Below are 23737 nucleotides of genomic sequence, written 5' to 3'. Positions count from 1 at the left end.
CACCTGAAGCACTCTGCGATGGTCCCTGTGACGAGCAGTTGGCTTCTGCGGGATAAACCAATGACTCCCCCCTTGTGTGTGTGTCCTCCAATGGCCATGCGCAGGTGATGCTGCTCTCCTTGGAGGCCGGCGGTGTGGGCCTCAACCTGGTCGGGGGAAACCACATGTTCGTGCTGGACGTCCACTGGTGAGGGATATACCTACCGGCACAATGGGCCACTTTGTCTCTGTGCTTGGAGTGCGCGACTCTGTGGTCGGGGCATTAAGGTGTACCATTCAGGATGGGGAGATACCTAGAGGTCTGAATTTAAATTAAATTATAATTACAAAATGAGTAACCTGATTCATTGTTAGAGTGCATAATATTAAGTCTTAATAAGGAAGGGGAAAGCGAAACAGCTGATGCAACTATGTGAATTCCGCAACATGCTTTCCATTATGGCACAACAGGGGTTGCAGCCGTTGCTATGTGACCCCCACACTCCTACTATGTGACTGCCTGCTTTATTTCTGCAAGGGTCATCACCAAATGAAAACAGCGGCATTGTTGTATTTATGGTTACATACCTAAGCAAAGAAGGAACTCAAATTCATTGTGTGTTAATAGCAGTGCTGTTTTGTCAAATTTGAATCGCAGCTTGGCCGGTGCCTTACAGCTTCCCCCTATATAATAACCTACTGTATTCCACGAGCACTGCATTTGTCTTAGGGCAGCGCAAGGGGTGCAATGCTGATGTTGCTGCCGTCGTGTGTGTCACTCAGGAACCCAGCGCTGGAAGCGCAGGCCTTTGATCGCATCCATCGTGTGGGTCAGACAAAGCCGGTCGTCATCAACAGGTGGGTCAGCTTTGTCAGCTAAATAAGACTTCCGCCTCGACAAAAGCCCCAACAGTCTTGGTGCATCGAAGTCAGTAGCCCGTCTTCTTGTGCATGCAGCCTGTGAGACGCTGCCGCAATTTTTCCGCATAAGATTACACTGTCAAGTGGTATTCGTGCTTCTACTTCATTACTGACGCACTGACTGCATGGCAGTATTGTGGCACAATTATTTCTGAACCGAACATAGACTAAACACAGATTGTCGTTTTTGCTTTTGTGTTCTTCTCCCTTTGTCGTACCTAGTAGCCTGTTGATTCGGGAGTGCCACGCTGATTTCTTGCCTAGGGAGTTATCCTGCTCTAGGCAGAGCATTATGTTTGGATAGCTTTTCCTTAGCACACAATCTAGATGGAGCGCAATGCATCCGGATAGATTTATTAATTGCAGTTGAAAGTGTGACAAGGGTATAAGCAAAATTTCTGCTTTTATTCACTTGAACTTGTAGAATCTTACAAGGTTATTACAAAGGGCATCTTTTAATTGATTTCGCTGCATATTTAAGTACACGTACCCCCCTTCCCCCTTTATTTAGTATCGTTATTGTTTACTTAGTAGTTTCATTAACTCAGAATGCATTTAACATTACAAGCAGAGCAAATAACCTATTCCTTTTGTTTTTTTGTTTTTTTTTTTTTCTTGTTTTTTGTTGCTTAGTTTCAATGGGAACAACTTCCATGTTGCTGAATTAGCTATTATGCTAAGGCTTTCACTGCCTCCCACAAGCACGCTTGTTCAATGAACGGCCTCCTTCCATCATCATCATCATTTATGTTCCCTTTAAAGGAGCCATGAAGAGAAAATACAACTTCGTTTAATTTGAAAGAACTAGGATTCAGTACCTCACTCAGCTCCATTACAGCCACAAAAGATGTTTTTTAACGAAAAAAAAAAGCAAGAAGTATTTAAAAACTTTCAAATTTTGCGCCCCAGTGACGTGTTATCAAGAATGACGTCATACGGGCCAACAATAAAACATAATTTTCAGTGCGTTAACTGCACGTTAGCATTCAAGTGATGCGGTCAAATGGAACTAGAAGCCCCATTACAGACGTCCAGTCATGTGTCGTCGCGACAGCTCAGTTAGGCGGCTGCCAATCGCACAAACAAGATTCCGTGACGTCATAGAAAAATTGCGGGAAATTGGCTAGGGGGTCGCGACTGCTTCACACGTTTTCTTTCATATTGCCGCGAACCATGAATGGGTTTGTTTATTGTTTGTTTTTAATGCCCGGATGCACCCGGCTCTGTTATCTGTGTCCCATGCGAAGCGCGTGTTCCATTCTTTATTTTTGTGCCGCACGGGCTATCTCATTCAGATAAGCAGTGCTTCGCCCTAACGCCGCTAGCCCAGAATAATCTTCTGTGATCTACAATGTTCTGGATGTGAATCGACGGTTTCAGAAACTCTCACGCCGAAAGATAAAAGCCTGCACAGCAGACGCCGTGCCATTCGATTCTGCGACGCTCGCCGACGCAAGTCACTTTGTTGACCGCTGTTTCGCCGCCTCTGTATTCTTTTGAGTTGTTAGGGGAGCACAAGTTCGCTCCAATAAACTTGTTTCTCCTTCAAGACAACTGCGTCGTCCTTGTCTTCGTGACATCTGGTAGAGGTGCTGGGTACTCACCCTTTATGCTCCCTACGATATCTGGAAGCCGCCAAGCCAGTCCAACCAGAAAAAGCCGCCGACTGCAAGGATTGCTACCCGAGTTCGATCTCATGCCAGAAGGGCCCAAGAGAAGAAACGCTGCAACCAACACCATGGTGCAAGAAACAACGTCGCCAATCGTCCTGCAGCAGCCCCGGGAACCGCCATCGTCCGGGGGAGCCCCCGCTGAAGACTCCGAGGAATGGTTGGAGAAGCTGGAGCGCGTCCGGACCTTCAACAGGTGGGACGATGAAGAAACCTTCCGGCATGTTTTCTTTTACTTGGAGGATGCAGCTCGAACTTGGTTCGTCGGCCTTGACCGACTTGACGCAATTCAAAAGCGAGTTTCTTAAGACCTTCACGACCGTGGTGAGAAAAGAACGAGCTGCACTTTTACTGGAAACTCGAACACAACACCCGAACAAAGGAGTCGTAATCTTCGTTGAGGAAATGAAGCGACTATTTCGTTGCGCGGACCCGGATATGACGGAAGAAAATAAACTGATGTTTCTGATGCGAGGAGTAAAGCAAGAACTTTTTGCTTGCCTTGTCCGCAACCCCCCCAAATCGGTGGCCGAATTCGTGTCCGAGGCGGCCGCCATGGAGAAGACGTTGGAAATGCGCACGAGGCAGTACGACCGTCCCATCAATGTGCTAGTTGCGGACACGATCAATGCCGGAGCTCTTAGCTCTGACACACTACGTGATACAATCCGCGCTATCATCAGGGAAGAACTGCGGAAACTCTTCGAAACAACGCCACAACCCCAAGTCACCTCTATGAGCAACGTGATTCGGGAAGAAATTCAACTCGCTTTGGGGACTTCTACACCTCCCGAAGTACCACGTGAGCCTCAAGCTCCGCGGCTGTTCGACGACCCCGCCCTGCTCCAACCCATCCTCAAGAAGTCCCGCCGTACCGCCGTCCACTGTCTCCCGCCCGACCCCCTGCACGCCAAAACCAGGCGCCGAGGAAGACGGACGTATGGCGAATTGCCGATAATCGTCCGCTGTGCTACCACTGCGGAGAGGCCGATCACACCTACCGTCGCTGCCCGTACAGGAGACTCGTACTGCGTGGTTTCTCCGTTGACGCCCCACGCCCCCGACCTGGCCAGCGCCCTACTAAGATCGACAAATACCTGTCCAACACTAACCGAGGCCCAGCCCGCTTCAACCGATCGCCGTCGCCCTACCCATACCAGTCGCTCAACCGCCGTAGCAGTGCTGATTTCGCACATGGGAGGTCCCCCAGCCCACGCGGGGGAAACTAAAAGCAGCAACTTCTGGGGGTAAAGTTGCACGACCGCAGAAAAATGAAAACCCTCCAACGACGCAACGACTCACGGAAGACGGTGATTCACGACGTGCCAACATCCCGACGACCCGACCTAACCCTGACAAGACTCCCGAACACGACGACAGCTACACGGCGCGACGCGTACCCGACCTTACCGAGACGTCCGCTAAGAAGACGACGACAACGAAGACGCACAGTGCCTGACCATCAACACACACAAGCCGAGATGCGACGCCCCAACGAACCCGGAACTCGAGGAAGGCGGCATCCGACGTCAAGGTGTCCATCGACGGCTTTGACGTAGTTGCCCTCGTAGACACGGGAGCCGACTACTCAGTAATGAGCGGACCATTTGCATCTAAGCTGAAGAAAGTTATGACCAGATGGGACGGTCCGCACATATGCACAGCGGGAGAACACCTCGTGACGCCAAGTGGAACGTGCACATCCCGCGTCACCACTGACAGCACGACGTACCCTGCCGCGTTTGTCATCTTGCCTAACTGCTCCTGCGACGTAATTCTCGGAATGGACTTTTTGACGGACAACGGCGCAATAATTGATCTGCAGACCAAGTCTATAACTTCTTCCTCCGATCACTCCATGACGCTGGAACCGAACCCAGAGCACCGTGCAGCTGTAAGGATCGCCGATGATCATGTCACCCTGCAACCCCGCGCAAGTTTGATGATCACCGTCTACTGTGAAGGTGCTGCTCCTGACGTTGACGCTATCGTGGAGAGTGACCAAAGGTTGCTTCTCGACCGTGGTGTGTCTGTCGCAAGAGGCATTGCGCGGTGTAAGCAGCGCAAATCCCACATTTTGGTCACCAATTTCACTGTGGAGTACCAGCATTTAAACAAGGGCGCTTCAATTGCGTTCCTCGAAGAAACGCAACAAGCAAGTGACGTGATCGCGGTTGCCCAATTTGAACGCGCACCCGAAGATACCTTCAAGTTTCCGAATCCCTTCGACGTGAATCCGACGTTACCGCAAGCAGAACGAAACAAATTATTGGCTTTGCTGCGTCGCTACAAGGAGTGTTTTTCGTTGAACTCAAAACTACGTCAGACACCTCTAGCGAAGCACCGAATAATAACCGAAGATGGAGCCCGACCTACCCGACAGTCACCGTACCGCGTCTCTTCCCACGAGCGGGAAGCCATCCGGACTCAAGTCGACGACATGCTCCGCGACGACATTATACAGCCATCAAAAAGCCCCTGGGCTGCGCCGGTTGTACTGGTGAAGAAAAAAAAGCAGACGACGCAGGCGACGCGCCTCCATTGCCATAGCAACGCGGCGCATGCGCAGAGAGCAGTGGGGGTGAGATCAAGTGCGAAATTCCCCCGCATTTCCCCGAGGGGGAGAATGTGAAAGTGCGAATGCACGGTTGTCGGCCCGCTTGCGGCGCTTGCGCTCGGCCCCCGCAGCCCACCGCCTCGCCGCCTTCTCTTCCATCTCTTCCATTGGGTTTGTAGTATCACGTGTACACCACGCAGTTATCAAGCCGCTATAACGCCGCTGAGTCGCCAACGCATGCCGCTGACGACGTAGTTTGAATGCGTTAAAGATATAAGGCGCGTCACTAACACTGATATCACCGTCGCGTCCGTGGCTTGGTCGGTAGAGCGTCGCGCTGCGGCCGCAAAGTCCTCGGATCGAAACCTGGCGCCGGATGCTGTTTCTTTTTTAAATATAGAGGAGCACTGCGGACGCCGACGCCGCCGCCGCCGCCGCCGTTGCCGCCGCCGCCGGCGGTGGATGGTTTGGGGTCGCTTATAAAGTGCATTCGCACTTAAAAAGACGGCACATTAAGGTTTTGCGTTGACTACCGGCGACTGAACAAAGTCAACAAAAAGGACGTATACCCCCTGCCACGAATCGACAACGCCCTCGACCACCTCTGCCATGCGAAGTACTTCTCATCGATGGATCTGAAGACCGGCTACTGGCAAATTGAGGTGGATGAAAGAGACCGAGAGAAGACCGCATTTATAACCCCGGACGGCCTATACGAGTTCAAGGTGATGCCGTTTGGGCTGTGCACGGCGCCAGCAACGTTTCAAAGGGTCATGGACACTGTGCTAGCTGGCCTGAAGTGGCACACCTGCCTCGTATACCTCGACGACGTTGTGGTATTCGCCCTGACTTTCGACGAACACCTTGCAAGGTTGGAATCTGTACTCGAGGCCATCCGTACGTCGGGGTTAACGCTGAAGCCCGAAAAGTGCCGCTTCGCTTACGAGGAATTCAAGTTTTTGGTACACGTCGTCAACGCCGCGGGAGTCCTGCCTGACCCGGCGAAAACATCAGCCATAGCGAACTTCCCAAGACTGAAAGACAAAAAGAGCGTGCGAATATTTCTCGGCCTGTGCGCATACTACCGGCGCTTCGTCGCAAGCTTCGCACACATCGCAGAGCCACTCACGCGCCTGACAAAAGATAGCACCCCTTTCGCCTGGGAAAACGCACAAGAAAAAGCATTCTGTGAGCTGAAACAACGCCTGCAAAACCCGCCCGTGCTCGCTCATTTCGACGAAAACACTGAAACAGAAATGCACACAGACGCCAGCGATATAGGTTTGGGGGCTGTCCTCATCCAAAAGCAAAGCGGGTGCGAAAAGGTAATCACCTATGCAAGCCGTGGTCTGTCGAAGGAGGAGAAAAACTACTCTGCCTCCGAAAAAGAGTGCCTGGCAATCATATGGGCCATTTCAAAATTTTGCCCATACGTGTATGGTAGACCATTCAAGGTTGTGACAGATCACCATGCGCTGTGTTGGCTCGCCAATTTGAAGGACCCCTCTGGCCGTCTTGGGTGGTGGAGTTTGCGCCTGCAAGAGTTCGACGTTACAATCGTCTACATATCCGGCAGGAAACACTCCGACGCCGACTGCTTGTCCCGCGCCCCTGTCGACCCACCACCACAAGACTCCGATGAAGACAGCGCGTTCTTCGGGGTTGTTACGGAGAGCGACCTAGCCGCCCAGCAGCGTGCCGGCCCGAACTTGCGCGTAATGATCGACTACCTCGAAGGACGAAACGTCGCTGTGCCTAGAGCGTTGAAGCAGAACTTACCAGCATTCAGCCTCAAAAACTCCGTCCTTGTGAAGAAGAATTTCAGCCCTGGAACGAGAACGAATTACCTACTTGTCATCCCCGCAGACCTTCGTGACGAAATTTTGGAAGCGTCCCACGACGACCCGTCTTCCGGACATCTCGGCACAGCTCGCACTATTGCAAAAATTAAGGCGAAGTACTTCTGGCCCCGCCTTACATCTGACGTCACCCACTACGTTCGGAGTTGCCGTGACTGCCAGCGACGAAAAACGCCGCCGACAAGACCCGCCGGACTTCTGCAACCGATCGCCGTCCCGTCGAGGCCCTTTCAACAGATTGGAATGGACCTTCTAGGCCTGTTCCCTACATCATGATCAGAGAACAAGTGGATTGTCGTAGCGACAGACTACATGACGTGCTATGCAGAGACCGCCGCTCTTCCGAGGGGGACAGCACAAGAAGTCGCCAAGTTCTTTATAAACCAGGTTGTGCTGCGACATGGAGCCCCTGAAGTCCTAATCACGGACCGCGGAACGGCCTTTACCGCGGAGCTGATGCAAGGAATCTTACGCTACAGCAACACGGATCACCGAAGAACGACGGCGTACCACCCCCAAACGAACGGACTAACGGAATGTCTGAACAAGACGATTGCGAATATGCTGTCCATGTACGTCGACGTTGAACATAAGACTTGGGACGAAGTCCTCCCGTATGTCACGTTTGCATACAATACAGCGACGCAGGAAACTACGCAGATGACACCGTTCAAGCTTGTCTACGGAAGACGGCCGACTACGATGCTCGACGCCATGCTTCCGCATGTAGAACACGAAGACCTCAACGCCGACGTCCAAGGATACCTTCAACGTGCGGAGGAGGCCCGCCAGCTTGCTCGAGTTCGCATAACGGACCAGCAGCTGGTGGATGCCGGCCGCTACAACCGCCGACGCCGAGACGCCGAGTACCAATCAGGGGATCATGTGTGGGTTTGGACTCCCATTCGACGACGCGGACTCAGTGAGAAGCTTCTGCGACGGTATTTCGGACCCTACCAGATTTTACGACGTGTTGGCCAATTAACCTACGAAGTGATCCCCAGTGGTGATTCCGGCACATCACGACGACGCACGTGACCCGAAGTCATCCACGTGGTTCACCTCAAACCGTACTTCACAAGATGACAAACTCTTTTTGTTGTGGCTGTTTGTTCGGACTGTCGTTTTATTTTAGCATCGGGTCGATGCACTCTTAGGGGGGGGGTAATGCCGCGAACCATGTACGGGTTTTGTTTATTTTTGTTTTTAATGCCAGGACGCGCCCGGCTCTGTTATCTGTGTCCCATGCGAAGCGCGTGTTCCATTCTTTATTTTTATGCCGCACGGGCTATCTCATTCAGATAAGCAGAGTGTTTCGCCCTAACGCCGCTAGCCCAGAATAATCTTCTGTGATCTACAATGTTCTGGATGTGAATCGACGGTTCCAGAAACTCTCGCGCCGAAAGATAAAAGCCTGCACAGCAGACGCCGCGGCATTCGATTCTGCAACGCTCGCCGACGCAAGTCACTTTGTTGACCGCTGCTTCGCCGCCTCTGTATTCTTTTGAGTTGTTAGGGGAGCACAAGTTCGCTCCAATAAACTTGTTTCTCTTTCAAGACAACTGCGTCGTCCTTGTCTTTGTGACAATATCTCCGTTATTTGTTCGAAGATTACGATGATATTGGTATCATTGTTAACGGGACTAAGCAGTCTTTCTAATAAACCCAACTTGTATTTTGTCTTCATGGCTCCTGTAATTGAAGGCCCTGTCTATGGCGTTTAATTAAAAGGAAGATTACATAGAGTTTGGGGGGAGGGTGGTGGCAGATATGGCAACTTACAAGTGGTCATGGTACTTACGGAAGAAAACATCACAACAGCAATAATAAGGTTACCTGAATGGGGGAAAGCGAAGGACATGGCAACTTAAATATGTTCATTAAAGAAAAAAAGCAGGCGGGAACAGCTGAAGGAACACCACATTGCCGGAACAGTGTTCGGGGGACAAATTTTTGCATTCTTTATCTTTCTTTCTTCTCACTCATTCAGAGATGTTACCTTTGACAGAAACGATTTGTGCTAGCTCGAAACATTGCTGTCAAGTTGTGGGTTCACTTGGTGGTTGCCACTTCTATAACAAACTCGCTGTCAGGATAGTCACCGTTTAGTACTGGGGGCATCAAAGGCCAGACATCCCGACAGTTGCTGTCAAGTGAAAATGCTCCGAGAGCTTGTCCCCCTGTCAGCGACGTTCCCCAGATGCCAACCTGTTGTGTGGAGAAAGGTCTTCGTGCGAACCAATTACAGGTTGGATGAAATAATAAGCTGAGCGTAAGAAGTAGTTGGCTGCTAAGTTAAAATGGGGAAGAGCTGCATAATGAGCAGCATCCAGCTGCATATGCACCCCTGTTTGTGCCACTGTGACGTTAGTTTTGCTGTGAATTGAATGGCTCGCATCGAAGTGATCTGAAAAGATGTGAAACGCTCCAGCTGTAGGCACACGTGTCCTTCATTGGAATCCACGAGGCTGTTCAAGTGCTCATTAATGGGGACGTGGGCAGCATTTTACGAGCCCTTGGTGACAAAACAAAATCAACGAGTAGATTGGTACCTTCATGCAAAGTGTCGTAGCGGGCCAGCTAGCTGTCTTGCCGGAAGAGAAAACACTTTTGAAAGGCTTTCATTTATTGCTGCGACCTTGCGATCTAACGTATATTTCGACCAAGTACTAGATGTTAATTTTTGCTTGTACCAATCAATATTAACACGTTTCTGCAGTATACCGCTACACTTGTTGGACCACAGGATTTCAAATGCAGTAAAAACAGTTCACATTCAGGAATCAGTTCTGCCAGAGTCACTGCAGCCAGCGTGCGGCCATAGAGCTTAAAAAAAACTAATGCCAAATGATAGCAACAGGAGCGAAAATGTAGGGTTGCAGGCAGCCACCTCAAGATCAGGCAAATGTTTCACATGTAGCTGCCTTACAACTGGTGAAAAGTATGCAGTGTAGGAAATGTTTGTTGTTTTTTTGTGCTTCCAGTGTTTCCTTGTAAATAGCTGTGCTGTCCTCATGTTTGAACCTGCATGGTGGCAGTGGCATTCATTTGTTGGCGGACACGACAAGAGGCACAATGTGACCTATGTTCAGCCTAGACCTATTCATTACTTTTGTTTTTAACGAGACAGAGAGGTGCCGTGGGTACAAATTTGATGCTGGAAGTAAGGCCGTTTGGGTCCTCTACCCTGCAAAGATAGGATACAAGTGGGAATAGAATACTAATAAAAGCTATGCCCGTCCTGTGTGTTGTCAGCCCATAAGCGGCACCAATTCGATTCACTCCTGATAACGTTGATGAGATTGCAGGCTGTTGCTGCTCTCGAGTAGGACATCCCTTGTCATCACATTTAAAGTGCTCGTGCCGCAACACATGGTGCCTTTTAGAGGAATGGGAGGCGGAGCAGTGTAGCGCATTTGCGCGAGATGTTTGGGCCTTGTCAGACTTACCTATTTGTCTGAAGTGTTGGGCTTGTGGACTTTTTGTGCAACAAAGAGTGCGATGTGAATCGAATTGTTTTTGAGGCGTGTAGTACAGTTCCAACCCGGTTCCAACCAATTCCCAGTAATAAAGAACCAATCTTCGTTTCCATTCCCATTTGAATACACAGATTTTTCGTACAGATATGGCGAAAAACAGGAACAAACTGATTTTCGTTTCCCGATACGTTCGTTATAAGCGGGCTGAAAGGTGAAAGGTGCCCAGATTGTTGGGATGGTTTGCACAGGTCACTTTGACTGCGTGTTAAACAGACTTGCTTGCAGCTGAATTCACCGTGCAAACGTGTGTGTGACTAGAGGTCCCTTCCTGTTCTTTCTTTTCAACCTCGTGCTGCAGACTCATCTGTGCGGGCACCATCGAGGAGCGCATCCTGGAGCTGCAGAAGCACAAGCAGCAGCTGGCCGAGTCCGTGGTGGGCAGGAAGAGGCTCACCCCCGAGGACTACCACTTCCTCTTCGCCACCAGCCCCTGATGGGCGGTTGCGTGCAGCGAGAGAGAGAGAGAGAGAGAGAGAGAGAGAGAGAGAGAGAGAGAGAGAGAGAGAGAGATGATGGAGTACTCCCCTTCGAACCTGTGCCGCCATTGAACCTGCATTTGTGATATAGGACATTGTGCCAAGCGATGCTTAGGAATGGACATGAACTGCAGCGTTCGTGTCTCGAGGACAGGCTCTGTTTGGAAGGTGCCGAGACGTTGGCCCGAGTGAATTAATGCCTAGCTGTTCCTACGTTACCAGGTGTCAGCATTTCATCAGCCACCCTTGGTGGATACAGGGTGGGTTCCAGTGCTTCATCGAGACCTCCTTGCTACTCGCGCTCACTGGAATGCTGGGCCAAATCACCACAGACACTGGGACACGCTTGCCGGCAATCTAGAAGGCACGCTGGAAGAATGCCTGCCGCAGTAGGACTTGCCCTCCTGCTTGATTAAAGGGGCCATGGTGACAAAATACAAGATCAAAAAGCCCATTTTGTCCCATTAACAATACCAAATTTAGGCAGTAATATTTTAATATTCCTCACTTTTTTTTTTTTTGTTTAAAGAAATTCCTTCGTGGCCAAAATGGAGCTCAGCGAGTTCCAAAGGCTGGTTCGTTCAGTTAAACAAAAATTTATTCTGTATTTAGGAGGTTCACTATTAGCATTCAGCATACTGGGCTATGTACATACTCTTTAGTCACGTTTTTGTTCACCAATTTCGGGCTTGTTGATTAATGTGGTTTTTTTTTCCCTTTGCACTTCAAAATAAATTGAAAATTTATTTGAATTTGTGTAGTGCTATTTGATTCAAAGCTGACTCTAGTATCGCATTGTTCGCTTTGATATCCAGAAGCTTTGACACAGCTTTCAGTAGCTTATGTGCTCAAGAGCGCTGTTTCTCACCAAAGACTGTTCAAAGCAGAAAATAGCCTTAATGTAGCCGTCACATACATTCTGAGAGCATGCAGCTATACTGAAGCAATAAATTTTTTCCAATGGGGGGTAATGGAGGTAATGGAGCAAGCACTTACATTACCGCAAACTTCCCCCATCAAAGACGACTGCAGAAGCAGCTGGTTCATGGAGGTACAGCGGGTATCTATTTTTGGCAAAGGCACTCAAGTTTTCCACAACTCTTTTTATTTGTTCCATTTTCACACGTGCGCGTGGTAGCAACCCTAACAGCCCAACACACAGTTTGTTCCCCTCCGAGAGGATATCTTGTGAACATTAACAACAAAACACGGGCAGTGGGGACAGTTTAAAAGGTTGCCGATGTCCCGGACAGCCATTCCCAGAGTGGGTGAGTTTACGGCAAGAAGGCACAGACTTGTCATGGAAGCTCGCAATGCAAGCAAGGAGAAAAAAATTGGCACACCAACAGAGAGAACAACACAAGCACCACCACAAGTTGCACAACCAACTGGCTTCATGCGCTGACATCATGAGGTTCATTCCGACTTTCGCCACTCTCCCAGTACTCTGGCTTATTCCCGAGTGCGCTTATTAACAGCACTGAGTCAAGCGAGGCACAAAAGTGTCAACGACAAGGGTCGCATCCTCAACACTGGCACTCTGCATGTATTGCATAGAGGGGGGGGGGGGGGGGGGGGGGATGCCTTGAATTCATTCCGAGCGGTTACTTTTAAAATGGCCCTGCAGGCTTTCCAAGGGACAGTGCCTGGCATATATTGAGGTCCTGAACTATTTTGCGGCTAATACTGCACATAAGCTATAAAGAGTACGCCAAACAGCAACTTTGCAGCAACTGAAAAGCAAAGAGCGTCCTATTCCTCACTCCCTTATATATGAGGTCACCGCCCCACCAACCAATGCTCATGCATCAGTTGGCAGTTACCCAAACATAGTTAGCATTCTTTTTTTTTCCTCACTGTTTAATGCCTCTCTCGATAGTGCTGCGAGTAGCATACTGTTTACATTGAATGAAGCCTGCCACCCTGTTATTTGGTGCCCTTTCTTGACATGCCTGGCGGACTTGGCATTTGTATGAAACTACTATAAATGCATCGTTTCATTGCTTAAAAATACGTGTTTATAAACTCTCGTACAAGCAAGGTGGCAACGAGATTTCCGCGCACTTCTAATGCTGCAGCCGATAGCGTAACGATGCAGTCCTTGAACAATACAACTGCCAGCACTCCAGCCAAGGCTCAAATGCAAGACATTGCAAGCAACCACAGGGGTAACCAACTGAACCTGCGCCAGTACAAAAAGACTTAAAAAAAAAAAGAGTGTATGATGAGGATGTGGATGCACGTGATATAACCATTGAGTGTCGCGACAATGACTCGCAAGACATAATTTGCGTGACCTCCTGACAAATTCTTTGGCTTTGTGTGAAGGCATTAAACGGCCCGTTGAGTTTTTTAAAAGTCTCCACCCAGTGCTTGTAGCAGCAAAGTCTGAAAAGTGCCCTTGGAGTCAAAATACAAGCTTAGTTCAATATTTTTCCCCTTTCTTTTTGCTTTCTTTCATTTAAAAAGCGTCTTTTGTGGCTCGAATGGAGCTGAGTGAGTTCCAGAAGCCAGTGCCTTCAAATTGAACAAGGTTGTATTCTGTCAACATGACCCCTTGAAGCACCCACACCATTGGTGGCCACAACCTCAGCCGTAGTGAGAGGTCGCTGTCCCTGCAGCAACTCGAACACAAAGCTAAAACATATTACTCACAGTAGGCGCAAAACTGAAAGCAATACCCAGCGGCATTCAATAGGACATTAATGCTTTCACATTCACAAGCCATAAGCAGAGCTTGGGTGTACTCGGACTTCTTTAACCTCAAAATTAGGTTAAGGGGTGCGCAAAAACAGCAGTCCACAGCTGAAAGTTTAGGGCGGTTTTCAGCAGTTATAAAAGTATAAATAGTTATGGCCTGTAGGCAGAGTATGCAGATACAAAAACACTCTTGGTCGGTCCAAAAAGGTAAAAGCACTGTTCCCTCGCATAAAGGCCTGAAAGGCAATGTCATTGCACACACAGAATACTGCTGTGAAGAGCACATTCGACATGTGCGCAGTCCTTGGTGGGGGAGGGGCCAAAGAACTGCCTCGGAGCAGATGCGGCAGCGATCAACTGTTGTTGTCCGAAGTGTCAACGTTGAGGCTGTTGACTGAACGCAAGCTGTCAGAGTCAGCTGCGGGAGAAGAAAGAAGGGACAAGCAGAAAAAGACCCGTCATGCCAATGCACAAGCTGACAAAATTTAGAATTATCGTGCCAAGCTCTGGCCAGTTTGGCAGCAGTGGCAAGAGTTGACAGCGAAACACGCTACAGTTGAAACTCGATCTCACGGAACCCGACCGTACGAATTTCCTGGTCTAAAAAACAAGTTCGGATTCCGCCGCAGATGCGTGTACAGCTTAATAATTTTATGAACTTGAACTAACCAAATTGATTCTACGCCGTTCCCAATTGAACGAAGTATTCCCAGAAACAGGTGCCTAGAGAAGGAGCGATTATGAATGTGTTTTGTCAGAACGCCACAAAGGGTGCACACCCTGGCTGCTGTGCACCCTTTACTCATGCACCATTGCGGCCACCTCTGACATGGCATGCGCTACGCTCGGCTCTTGTTCTGCTGCTGCCAATGTTCTGAGGTAGCGCACATTTCCCGTATAAACCGAAATGTGTTTTCTTAGTGCAGAGTACTTTACGGGGCTCGGCTTGTCGTAGTAGCTCGTCCGTTGTCACAGTATCTAGCCACCGCTGTCACGTGGCATCATGCATCCGACCGGGCTTCGAAAAGATCACCATTTCCACTGGTCAGGATCAAACCTGGGTTCCTTGCATTGAGCCGATGTCAATCCCATTGGCTCGCACACTACTCATACGCAAAGTGTTGGGGGTGATCTTCGCGCTCCACCGTTACCACGGAGGCTGCCGTTACTGGGTCGCAAATAAGTACACAATAATATGAAATAAGCAAAAATCTTGAATTAACGCAATAATTTCCCCGAAAGAATGAAAACTCAATCTAATGCCTCTTTACAGGCATTTTCACAGGCTGCCGGACACTCTCTTCACTACTTTTGGTATGAAAGCCAGGCTGATACTGAAACTAGACAAGTGAGAGGGCGCCACAGCCCCTTTGGTAAACAACTGTGCTCCGCACTTGACAGGTTTCCCGTTCAGTGGAACTGCTTTAATGTTCTGTGTACACTCTGCAGCAGTTGCCATTTTAAGTACTGGACAACAACAATGCCGTTTTCTTTTCTTTTCTCTTTTTCAAAAATAGGGCACTTAAGGCTTTCGTATTAAAAACTTTTGGCACGAAATAACGAAAGGGCTCAGCCAGTCCTATGTTAAAATTCCTGCGCTAGCATGTATGCACGGAACAATCACACTGCAGATGCTAACAACACGATTCATGCATTGTATGCACTACCGCTGGAGTCAAATCAATGGCGAGCTTAAATGGTGCATACCATATTTTCACGCGTATAACCCGCCCCTGAATACAACCCCCACCCCCACTTTCGTCAACGAATAAAAAAATGTATCCCCGCGTATTGCCCGCATACTTTATACATAAAAGGATGGACCAAAGCTGCTACTGCTTAAGCAACATTGCACGTTTGTTTACGCAAAAGAACTTGCCTATGTGTAACTAGATGACTTGCCGCATACGTTTTTTTCAGGTTGGCATAATGCTGAGCTCTGTGTGCAAAATAAGCACTGTCAATGGGATAGCAGTGGCTTATCACGGCCCAACGCGTATTGCGGTGAAGCAGCACCAAAGGAACTACCTCGCATTAATCCGCACCTGTAGTTCACCCCTGAAATTTTCACATTTTTGGTGCGGGTTACACGCGCGAAAATACGGTAAATATAAATGGGAAGCGTACACTCTTTCGTGAGACAATTGCGCAGATGAAGCCACCACACTGCATCCCTGAAGCATAGCGCGGGAACTTTTGCTCCGAGCTTGGGAAAAGGCTCAACAGTATTATGGTAGGGGACCGACCTGATAAGAATAGTAGAAATCAGGCTAGCCTTCCATAAATTACTGGTGACACGCGGAAAGCGAACTCTGCCGGGAGCAACCGACCTGAGTACACGAGCATCTCGGAGCGCACTCACCCTCTGCCCTGTGTCGGAGGTTCTTGGAGTGGAAGAGCCTCTCCAGCTCGCTCTGTTCCTCCCTGCTCCCAGAGGAGATGCTCTCCAGAGAGACCAGGGACTCGCACGGATGGACGCCACCGCCACTAATGCCCGTCCGGGAGTTCTTGCGCTGCTTGATGTCACTCTGCGGTTACATTACGCAACACCACAGCAACAGGCGCTGTTGAACTCCGACAACATTATGCAGAAACGGTTATGGCCCAGTTTTCACTGCATCCGCACGGGTATGTACAGTCAGAACTTGATGCAACGAAGTTGAGGGGAATCGCGAATTACTTTGTTAAATTGAAAACTTCAGTAAATCGAGTTCCGAATTTTTTTGGCCACTTAATTTGGTACATTCGGTTATATTTTGTAGTGGTATCCGGCAAGCGTATACGGCGTTGTATTTGCAAAGTGCAGATGCTCCAAAAATAAAATTGCTGCCTCTGCGTATGAAGAGACCATGAAAATAGTTACCTGAACAAGATCGGCCCGTGGGGGACTACAGTTGAACCCCTTTATAAGAGACACGTACAGGGGAGCAGTTTCTGTCTATTATACGAGATGTCTCTTATAAGCAGGGTGCCACGTTTTCACTTACTGATTAGACCCTAGTTCCATGTGGGCACCGTATGACTAAAATATACTAAAAAAGAACACCACAGCATGTTGCAAAAGATTCATTCTATATTATGTTTGGCCCCCAGAATTTATGAAACAGTTCTGAATCTTTGTTGCTTCATGACTGTACTTACACTGTTTTTTACAACCAATTCTACAAGCTTTCTTTCCTTTCACTGTGGAAGATGAATCGTAGATGCTGAGTTTACAAGCCTGATGGATAGTTAGAGAGCACAGCTTTTTCCACTGTGTGCTCAGGCTATTCATTATGCTTGCAGGACTCAACATCTGCAATGCTTCTTGATTGGGAGCTACGCGAGTGGGAAAGCCCGCATGTGCAGTCGCGCTCCAATGAATGGCAGTAAGCTTCAACCACTTCTGTAAGTTGCATTTCCACTGGCAGGGCTTCTCATCGTCATTTCATAGCTGCCTGAACCACTGTGTGTTTGCTGAAGTTATAATAAATAGCGACTGCAGGCATTTGTCGTCCACCTGTGTTTCCACAACGGACGCAACTGCAGTTAGTGACTGGTGGCACTAGAGCCCTGCACGGGCCTGATTTTTAAGGCCCGAGCCCGGCCCGAGCCCGCTTCACGAAGCCCGGCCCGGGCCCGCCATCTCAGGCCCAGGCCCGGCTTGGCCCGGTAATTTATTTTTGGCCTAGGGAGGGCCCGCGCGTGTGTGACCAGGCCCGGTCTTTGACACTGAAGAAAGTTTGTTTATTATATTCCGAGCGATCAGACGGAGCATCTAGTCTGTAGAAGCACGTCATGAACTGAAACGCAAAAAATAAGGATTTAAAAGTGCACGTCACCGTCTGCAGTTCACGCCACATCGGCGTAATATTAGCTTGTATTCTTACACGAGAGACACCATCACCTTTGATGACCTTCTAGCTAGACTCTTGGCAACTTCATGTGTTGTCTCGGCCAGAAGTTGGTATTGTTGCAATTTTTTGACCCGCATTTGAATCAACGAGTATGTACGCGCGTTGAAATACTTCACCTGCAGTGGTTGCTAAGCGGTGGTGTTTCTCTGGCACGCGAATTTGATTCCCAGCCACGGCAGCCACATTTTAATTGGTGCAACATCTAAAACACACGTGTACATACATAACCATAGGTGCACAGCTCCAGGATGTCTGCATTAATTCCTTCCCCTCTTGGGCATTCCTTGTAATCGTATCTTTGGTATTTATACACCAAAATATAAAATCTTGATGTAGTACAAGAAATGTCATTAAAATTGCAGTATAGTGACCATCAGATCTGGCAAAATACGTTTTTAAAACAATGCGTGCAAATAACAGCAAGAAGCGCGCAAAAATGAACCAAGAATATTAATTTTGATGCTCTTTTCTACACTTCACGTTGGACCTATTAACGGCCGTGCCTACGAATTGAAGCCCGATCCTGGCCCGGGCCCACGGCGTCGAGCCCGAGCCCGGCCCGGGCCCGCCGATAATCGACTTCGGGCGACCCGGCCCGGCCCGCAGGCCGGGTCAGACCCGGGCTTTCGGGCCGGCCCGGGCCCGGGCCCGTGCAGTGCTCTAGGTGGCACTGCATCTGAAGTTAAAATGTCTGTTACAAGCGAGATTATTGATTAGAGTTCAAGGATGACTTGTCCCTTATAACCAACTGTCTTCTACATCTGATGTCTATCATAAAAGAGGTCAATTTAATAGAAAAGATAGGGCAGCCAACCATGTGGGTGAATAGTGTCTCTTATACCCATTTGTCTCTTACATCCATGTCTCTTATAACGAGGTTCAACTGTATAAAATTAATTCCCACCAAAGAAATCGGTGATGTTTGCTTGCGTGCAGTTTGTAAGCAACAGCTGCATGGATTTCTCTTAAAGGGACACTGAAGTGATATGTAAACATTGCGGGATTACTAGCGCTAATTGTAGTCCGGAGTCCCCAGGCCATGTTTCGACCACTCTAGGCGCGTTTACGCGATTTTATTTAGTAGAAAAACTAATTCGAAAATGCTGTCCTCCTCTCTTTACGCTCGCCCATTTTCTGTGGCGTTTTCGTGTGACGTCAGGAGGGGATGAGCTGGCAATTGGCTGCGCCACGGCTGCGCTACTGCACGGCTCCCCGGCCGACAAAGTCAGTCGGCCCAGCGTTTCGTCTGCCGGCCGCCGGTGGGTCGTCGCAATCAAAAAGGTTAAAAAAAATTGCTTGGTCGCAATTCGTTCGCTTAGTTGAAACGAAGCCAGGACACGTTTGTGAATGGAAGAATGTGCCTTTCTTTACTTGGTTTGTTGTACACTGTATCTAGCTCCAAGTCAAGGTCGCTTCACACAAGCGCTCGACGCTTCGCTGACTGGTACGCCAGTAGGAAAATATAAGGCCCTTTGAAGGCGGGAGAAGAGTCAGCGAAGTCAATATAGGTACTAAGAAAATAAAATCAACTGATATTTTTACCGTACAGCGTAAAACTAGGGCGCGGGAAGCACTTTCTTGCACTGGGCGAACAAGCACAGCGGTCAGCAGCACGACTACGCATCTGCGAACGCTTTTCCGTCTACGAAATGCAATTGCTAGACGTGAGCTACTGTGGAAACTCGGGCGACGCTTACTGCACGATCGCAGTACAACAAATAGTCACCCAAGCTGGTTGAAATGCCAAAACTAAATAAAAGTGTAAAGCGGTTGTACAATATATACCTTATATTAGCAAGGCCTTCGCGTCCGGCTCCGTGGCTCAGTAGTCTGGGGCGCCGGGTATGTCGCCGCAAATGTTTTGCAAGTCACGAGTTCGAATCCCCGCGGGTACGTGCTTTTTTTTTTTTGTAAGTTAACTTTTTTGTTTTCCGCCGATGTTTTCTATATTGAGTTCACCTTTTTTTGGGCCGCAACGTTCATGGCTACACGAACTAGTTCACAAAACGCGCGCAGGCTGGCACTGGCGCGCTAGCGAGTTCTCGTTGGCGTGCTGTTGCCATAAGCACCGACTGCTTGCAGGCAGTGGGCACAGGCCAGAATGAACAGACCCTTGGCCTGGTGCGAACACGCTTTTTACGATACAGGCATGAGGGAGGCAAGCTCCAAATATGGGGGAAAAGCGCATGACATTTGGGCGTCTGCGGGTACGTGGAGGGCGTTCATGCACTGCGTAGGTCTCAGCTAGTGAATGCTACGACTACAAGCCATCCTGGGAGGCTTATCTTGTGCATTTTACAGCCGACAACATGGCAGAAGCGCGGTACGATGATTACTGAGATATTGACAATGCCCATCCAACAACGCCATTGGTTATGTTTTAGAGAACCGAAACCGAAACCGAAACTTGTGTGATTGCTAACCTTGGGCATCGTCCAATCTCGGCGCCCCTCCTCCCAACGTCACAGCCTTAGTTGGTGCGGCCGCCGCAAACCGCGCATGGTAGTTTTTCTTCTTTCGCGCTTTGTAAAATAATTACCAATTTGTCAACCGGATAAACGATGAAAAGTGTGCTAATTTGAGCCAGTCTACGCAGTGCAAGCAAAAACGGGAGCTTGACAAATTCACTTCAGTGTCCCTTTAAGTTTGTAGTGTATCCAGTGCGTTTCCCGTATCGTGTGCTTACATCCGCAGCATATCCAAGGACATCCTTCACCTGACAGTAACTACCCACAGAATGATGGCGAATGAACAACACAGAGCACACCCTTAAAAATCCGACCGCCGAAGACCGAATTGGAATGGCGAATTGAGCCGAATTGGGGACGTGTGGACGACACTTTTTTTTTTTTTTTTACTGCTGATACCATCTGATGAATTCAGCTCAAAATTACAACCTCCGTTCTGCGCCGCCGCGCAGTTTCATAAAAGTGGGACAAAGGTGATTCGCAATTTTATCTGTGGCGCACCATGAATCAATTTTGAGACGTTCTCTACAAAATGGACCAAAAATTCACTTTTTGACCCGTGTTTTTTTAGAAAGGGTTCTTTAAAGGAGCCATGAAGAGAAAATACAACTTCCTGTAATTTGAAAGAACTAGGATTCAGTAGCCACACGTTAGCCACAAAAGATGTTTTTTCACGAAAAAATACTTCTTGCATAAGCAAGAAGTATTTAGAAACTTTCAAATTTCGCGCCACAGTGACGTGTTAGGAGCAAAGATGACGTCATACGGGCCAACAATAAAACATAATTTTCAGTGCATTAACTGCACGTTAGCATTCAAGTTATGCGGTCAAATGGAACTAGAGGCCCCATTACAGACGTCCAGTTGCGTGTCGGCGCGACAGGTCAGTTAGGCGGCCGCCAATCACACAATCAAGGTTCCGTGACGTCATAGAAAAGTTGCGGGAAATTGGCTAGGGGGTCACGACTGCTTCACACGTTTTCTTTCATATCTCCGTTATTTGTTCGAAGATTGCGATGATATTGGTATCATTGTTATCGGGACTAAGCAGTCTTTCTAATAAACCCAACTTATATTTTGTCTTCAAGGCTCCTTTAAACCGGGACAGGTCATGGTATTATTTTCATTATTTCTAGTTCATCAAAGCATTGAGGTCTGTGGGCATCTGAGGGGGTCAGGATACCTTCGTTAAATTGGAACTTTCATTACATCAGGTTTTGTTATATCAAGCTTTGACTGTATCCACCTTCAGCCTCGTACACTTGGTCTGGGAAGGCAATGTGTTGGAGGGAATTCTTTCGCCAGAATCCCAATTTTTTTCAAATAAGTTACAATAGTCTAAGAACAAGGCATTGTTTCAATAATGTGTAATATTTGTCACATGAAAAACATTACTATATGTACTTCACACAAAGGTAGTGTGCTCCCAACCCAAATTCCAAAAAACTTGTTGCCTCCCAAAGTTGCAGTCACGATAAAGGACAAATGGTGGGCGTAGACAACCAGACCATGTTATTTGCCAGTAGCCATGTAGCAGAATGGCAAGTTCTGCTTATTGCAGTCAAACCAACTTCTAGCAATACCGGTTATGGCTAGTACGTCAACGTCATGACATCAACGTCACTTTATGTATGGTACACTACACCCCAAATTTAAACTGCTTATCAAAAATTCCTCCTTATTCGTTGCATTTTAAAAAAAACAGTGCAAACAGTGAAGTATCAGTTCAAATTGCATTTCAGTCAAATCATCACAAATACAGTACAGTCCCTTTATGGGGGCCCACTGGTCTTGAGGACATTTTTGTTACTTCTTAGCCTCGGTGATTGAGAATAACATATTAAATGTACCACAACATCCTGAGCACAAATATGAATCCAGTCTAAGTTCGGAGTTGTGCAACCTGTTACGTCATTCCGTTTTGGGCAATTTTTTTCTTTCTCTACCTATAAAATACACGAATGTTTTTTATTTGTTTTCCCTCTAGAAGGATCCGAGAGTGCAACTTATACCACAGCAGTAATTTTAGCATTGTTTCTGTAATTGCTGTAAACATTAAATGGCAGGTCATCAATTACCAATGTTTTCGTACAACAAGCTGCATAAAAAATTGTGCTAGTGAAAGAAATTCTTTATTTCTGTGGTTTTATTGCACTGTTCAGTTCATGAGCTTTCGAATGCAGCAAAAATTACACAAATCTGACCAGTATACATCCCAAGATATTGTACCCAACCTCATGGGGAAAAAAAATTGCTCCTGAGAAAACAAGGCACTAAATGTACCTAGGAGTGCCCCATGCTACATCAGAGGACATTATTTTTCCTAGGGACCACTGGATTGTGCGAAGAGATGTGTCTCATCTCCTACTCGGATTCTTGCAATCCACAGGACTAAGTGAGGTGTGGTGACTGAGAGTCTCTGATATGGTATTGGGGACGATTAGGCGGAGCAACTGCCGGCAGCTATGCAAGGCTAAGTCCGCCTCATTCAACAATACTTACTACTACTATACTACTACATAGGTAAAAAATGGTCATTTAGGCAACTTCAAAGAGCGATAGCTTTGTAAATGCTTACAGTACAGCTATAATATTTTTCAGGTACATTCTTTAATGCCTGTAGACTGCAAATAAAATTAACACGGAAAATTGATCTTTTTTGGCACATTTTCAGTCCTCAAGACCAGTGCGCCCCCTTAAATGAAACTTGACGGAAACAAGAAAATCTGCTTCATTTAGGGATAGGGTCACACAAGCCGGAACCAGCTAAACTTCTCCTTGCATTGTCGCCGTTTGTGCAACCTGTGCAGCTACAGCGCTCTGCAACGGCACGTACAGCAGCGGCTACGTCCAGCATGCCCAATACACCTGGAAAATGCGTTACCTAGCACTGCTCTTCCCCATGCCGCATTCTTTCGACTGTCAGCCTTCACACACCAACAGAACAGACGCGGTTTCACGAGGTGGGGCAGCTAACGCTCTCCCCCTAAAAATGCACAGCCAAGAATGGCCGAGCAGTGCTCCCACCGCTTGAGCACTATCACTCGCATTCTTGGTGCACGACAACTTGCGTCTCTTTTCAAAAACACCCAAAAAAAAGCGAACAGAAAGTCAGCTCACTATAACTTCTGCACCCAGAGCTTTTGTTTCACATCCTTATTAAGTACTTTAAGAGCCTGCTGAAGTCAATGTGCAAGCAAAGACAAGTTAGACACCTGCACTGAGAGTGTGTGTTGGTGTGCGATAGCACACTTCCCAACTGTTTCCCTCTTGTCGCATTTCAGTGGCCGTTCAGCTGAACAAGGCTGTCAGCAAACAGCCCCTGCACTGTGGGTTTGCGCTAGATGAGAAAATAATGCACCCTCGTTTCTTTACAATCAGTTGTAGCCGTCAATTACTGAATTGGCTTTGATTCTCGCTAACATTTGCAGCCGTATTGTTTTGTTTCGTTCCTTCTTTTTCTACAGAAACAGTGCTGCTCATTTAGATTAGTTTTGTGACGGTTATTTGCTTGTTCAATAAAAGCTACCGCACCCTGCCACGGGGTAGCTTCGGCAGCACAGCCACTCACCAAGATGTTGAGCACTTCGTTGACGGCTGGCTCTGGGGACGACTTCTCGTCTTGCTCCTGGATTTTAGGCAAGGAAGAAAGCACGCAGGCATTAGTTAATG

General features: G+C 48.1%; 2 protein-coding genes across 2 annotated transcripts in view; one reads left to right on the top strand and one right to left on the bottom strand.

Annotated features, from left to right (window-relative positions):
- LOC144169112 (transcription termination factor 2-like) overlaps window positions 1-11753 on the top strand; it is a 53904-nt gene extending 42151 nt beyond the window's left edge. Inside the window, exons 15-17 of the mRNA XM_077698134.1 lie at window positions 105-187; window positions 763-837; window positions 10824-11753. Of these exons, the coding sequence (XP_077554260.1) occupies window positions 105-187; window positions 763-837; window positions 10824-10959 (294 nt within the window). The 3' untranslated portion in view covers window positions 10960-11753. The remainder of the gene's footprint in view (window positions 1-104; window positions 188-762; window positions 838-10823) is intronic.
- A 1265-nt stretch (window positions 11754-13018) lies between these two features.
- The window catches only part of LOC144169113 (shootin-1-like), a 38647-nt gene continuing 27928 nt past the window's right edge, over window positions 13019-23737 (bottom strand). Inside the window, exons 14-16 of the mRNA XM_077698135.1 lie at window positions 23637-23693; window positions 16064-16229; window positions 13019-14119 (exon numbers count right to left, since the gene is read on the bottom strand). Of these exons, the coding sequence (XP_077554261.1) occupies window positions 14055-14119; window positions 16064-16229; window positions 23637-23693 (288 nt within the window). The 3' untranslated portion in view covers window positions 13019-14054. The remainder of the gene's footprint in view (window positions 14120-16063; window positions 16230-23636; window positions 23694-23737) is intronic.

Source organism: Haemaphysalis longicornis, unplaced genomic scaffold (assembly GCF_048455015.1).
Source record: "Haemaphysalis longicornis isolate Haplotype H1 unplaced genomic scaffold, Haemaphysalis longicornis Haplotype H1 scaffold_2, whole genome shotgun sequence".
Classification (NCBI taxonomy): Eukaryota; Metazoa; Arthropoda; class Arachnida; order Ixodida; family Ixodidae; genus Haemaphysalis; species Haemaphysalis longicornis.
This window is presented reverse-complemented; position numbering and strand designations above follow the sequence as displayed.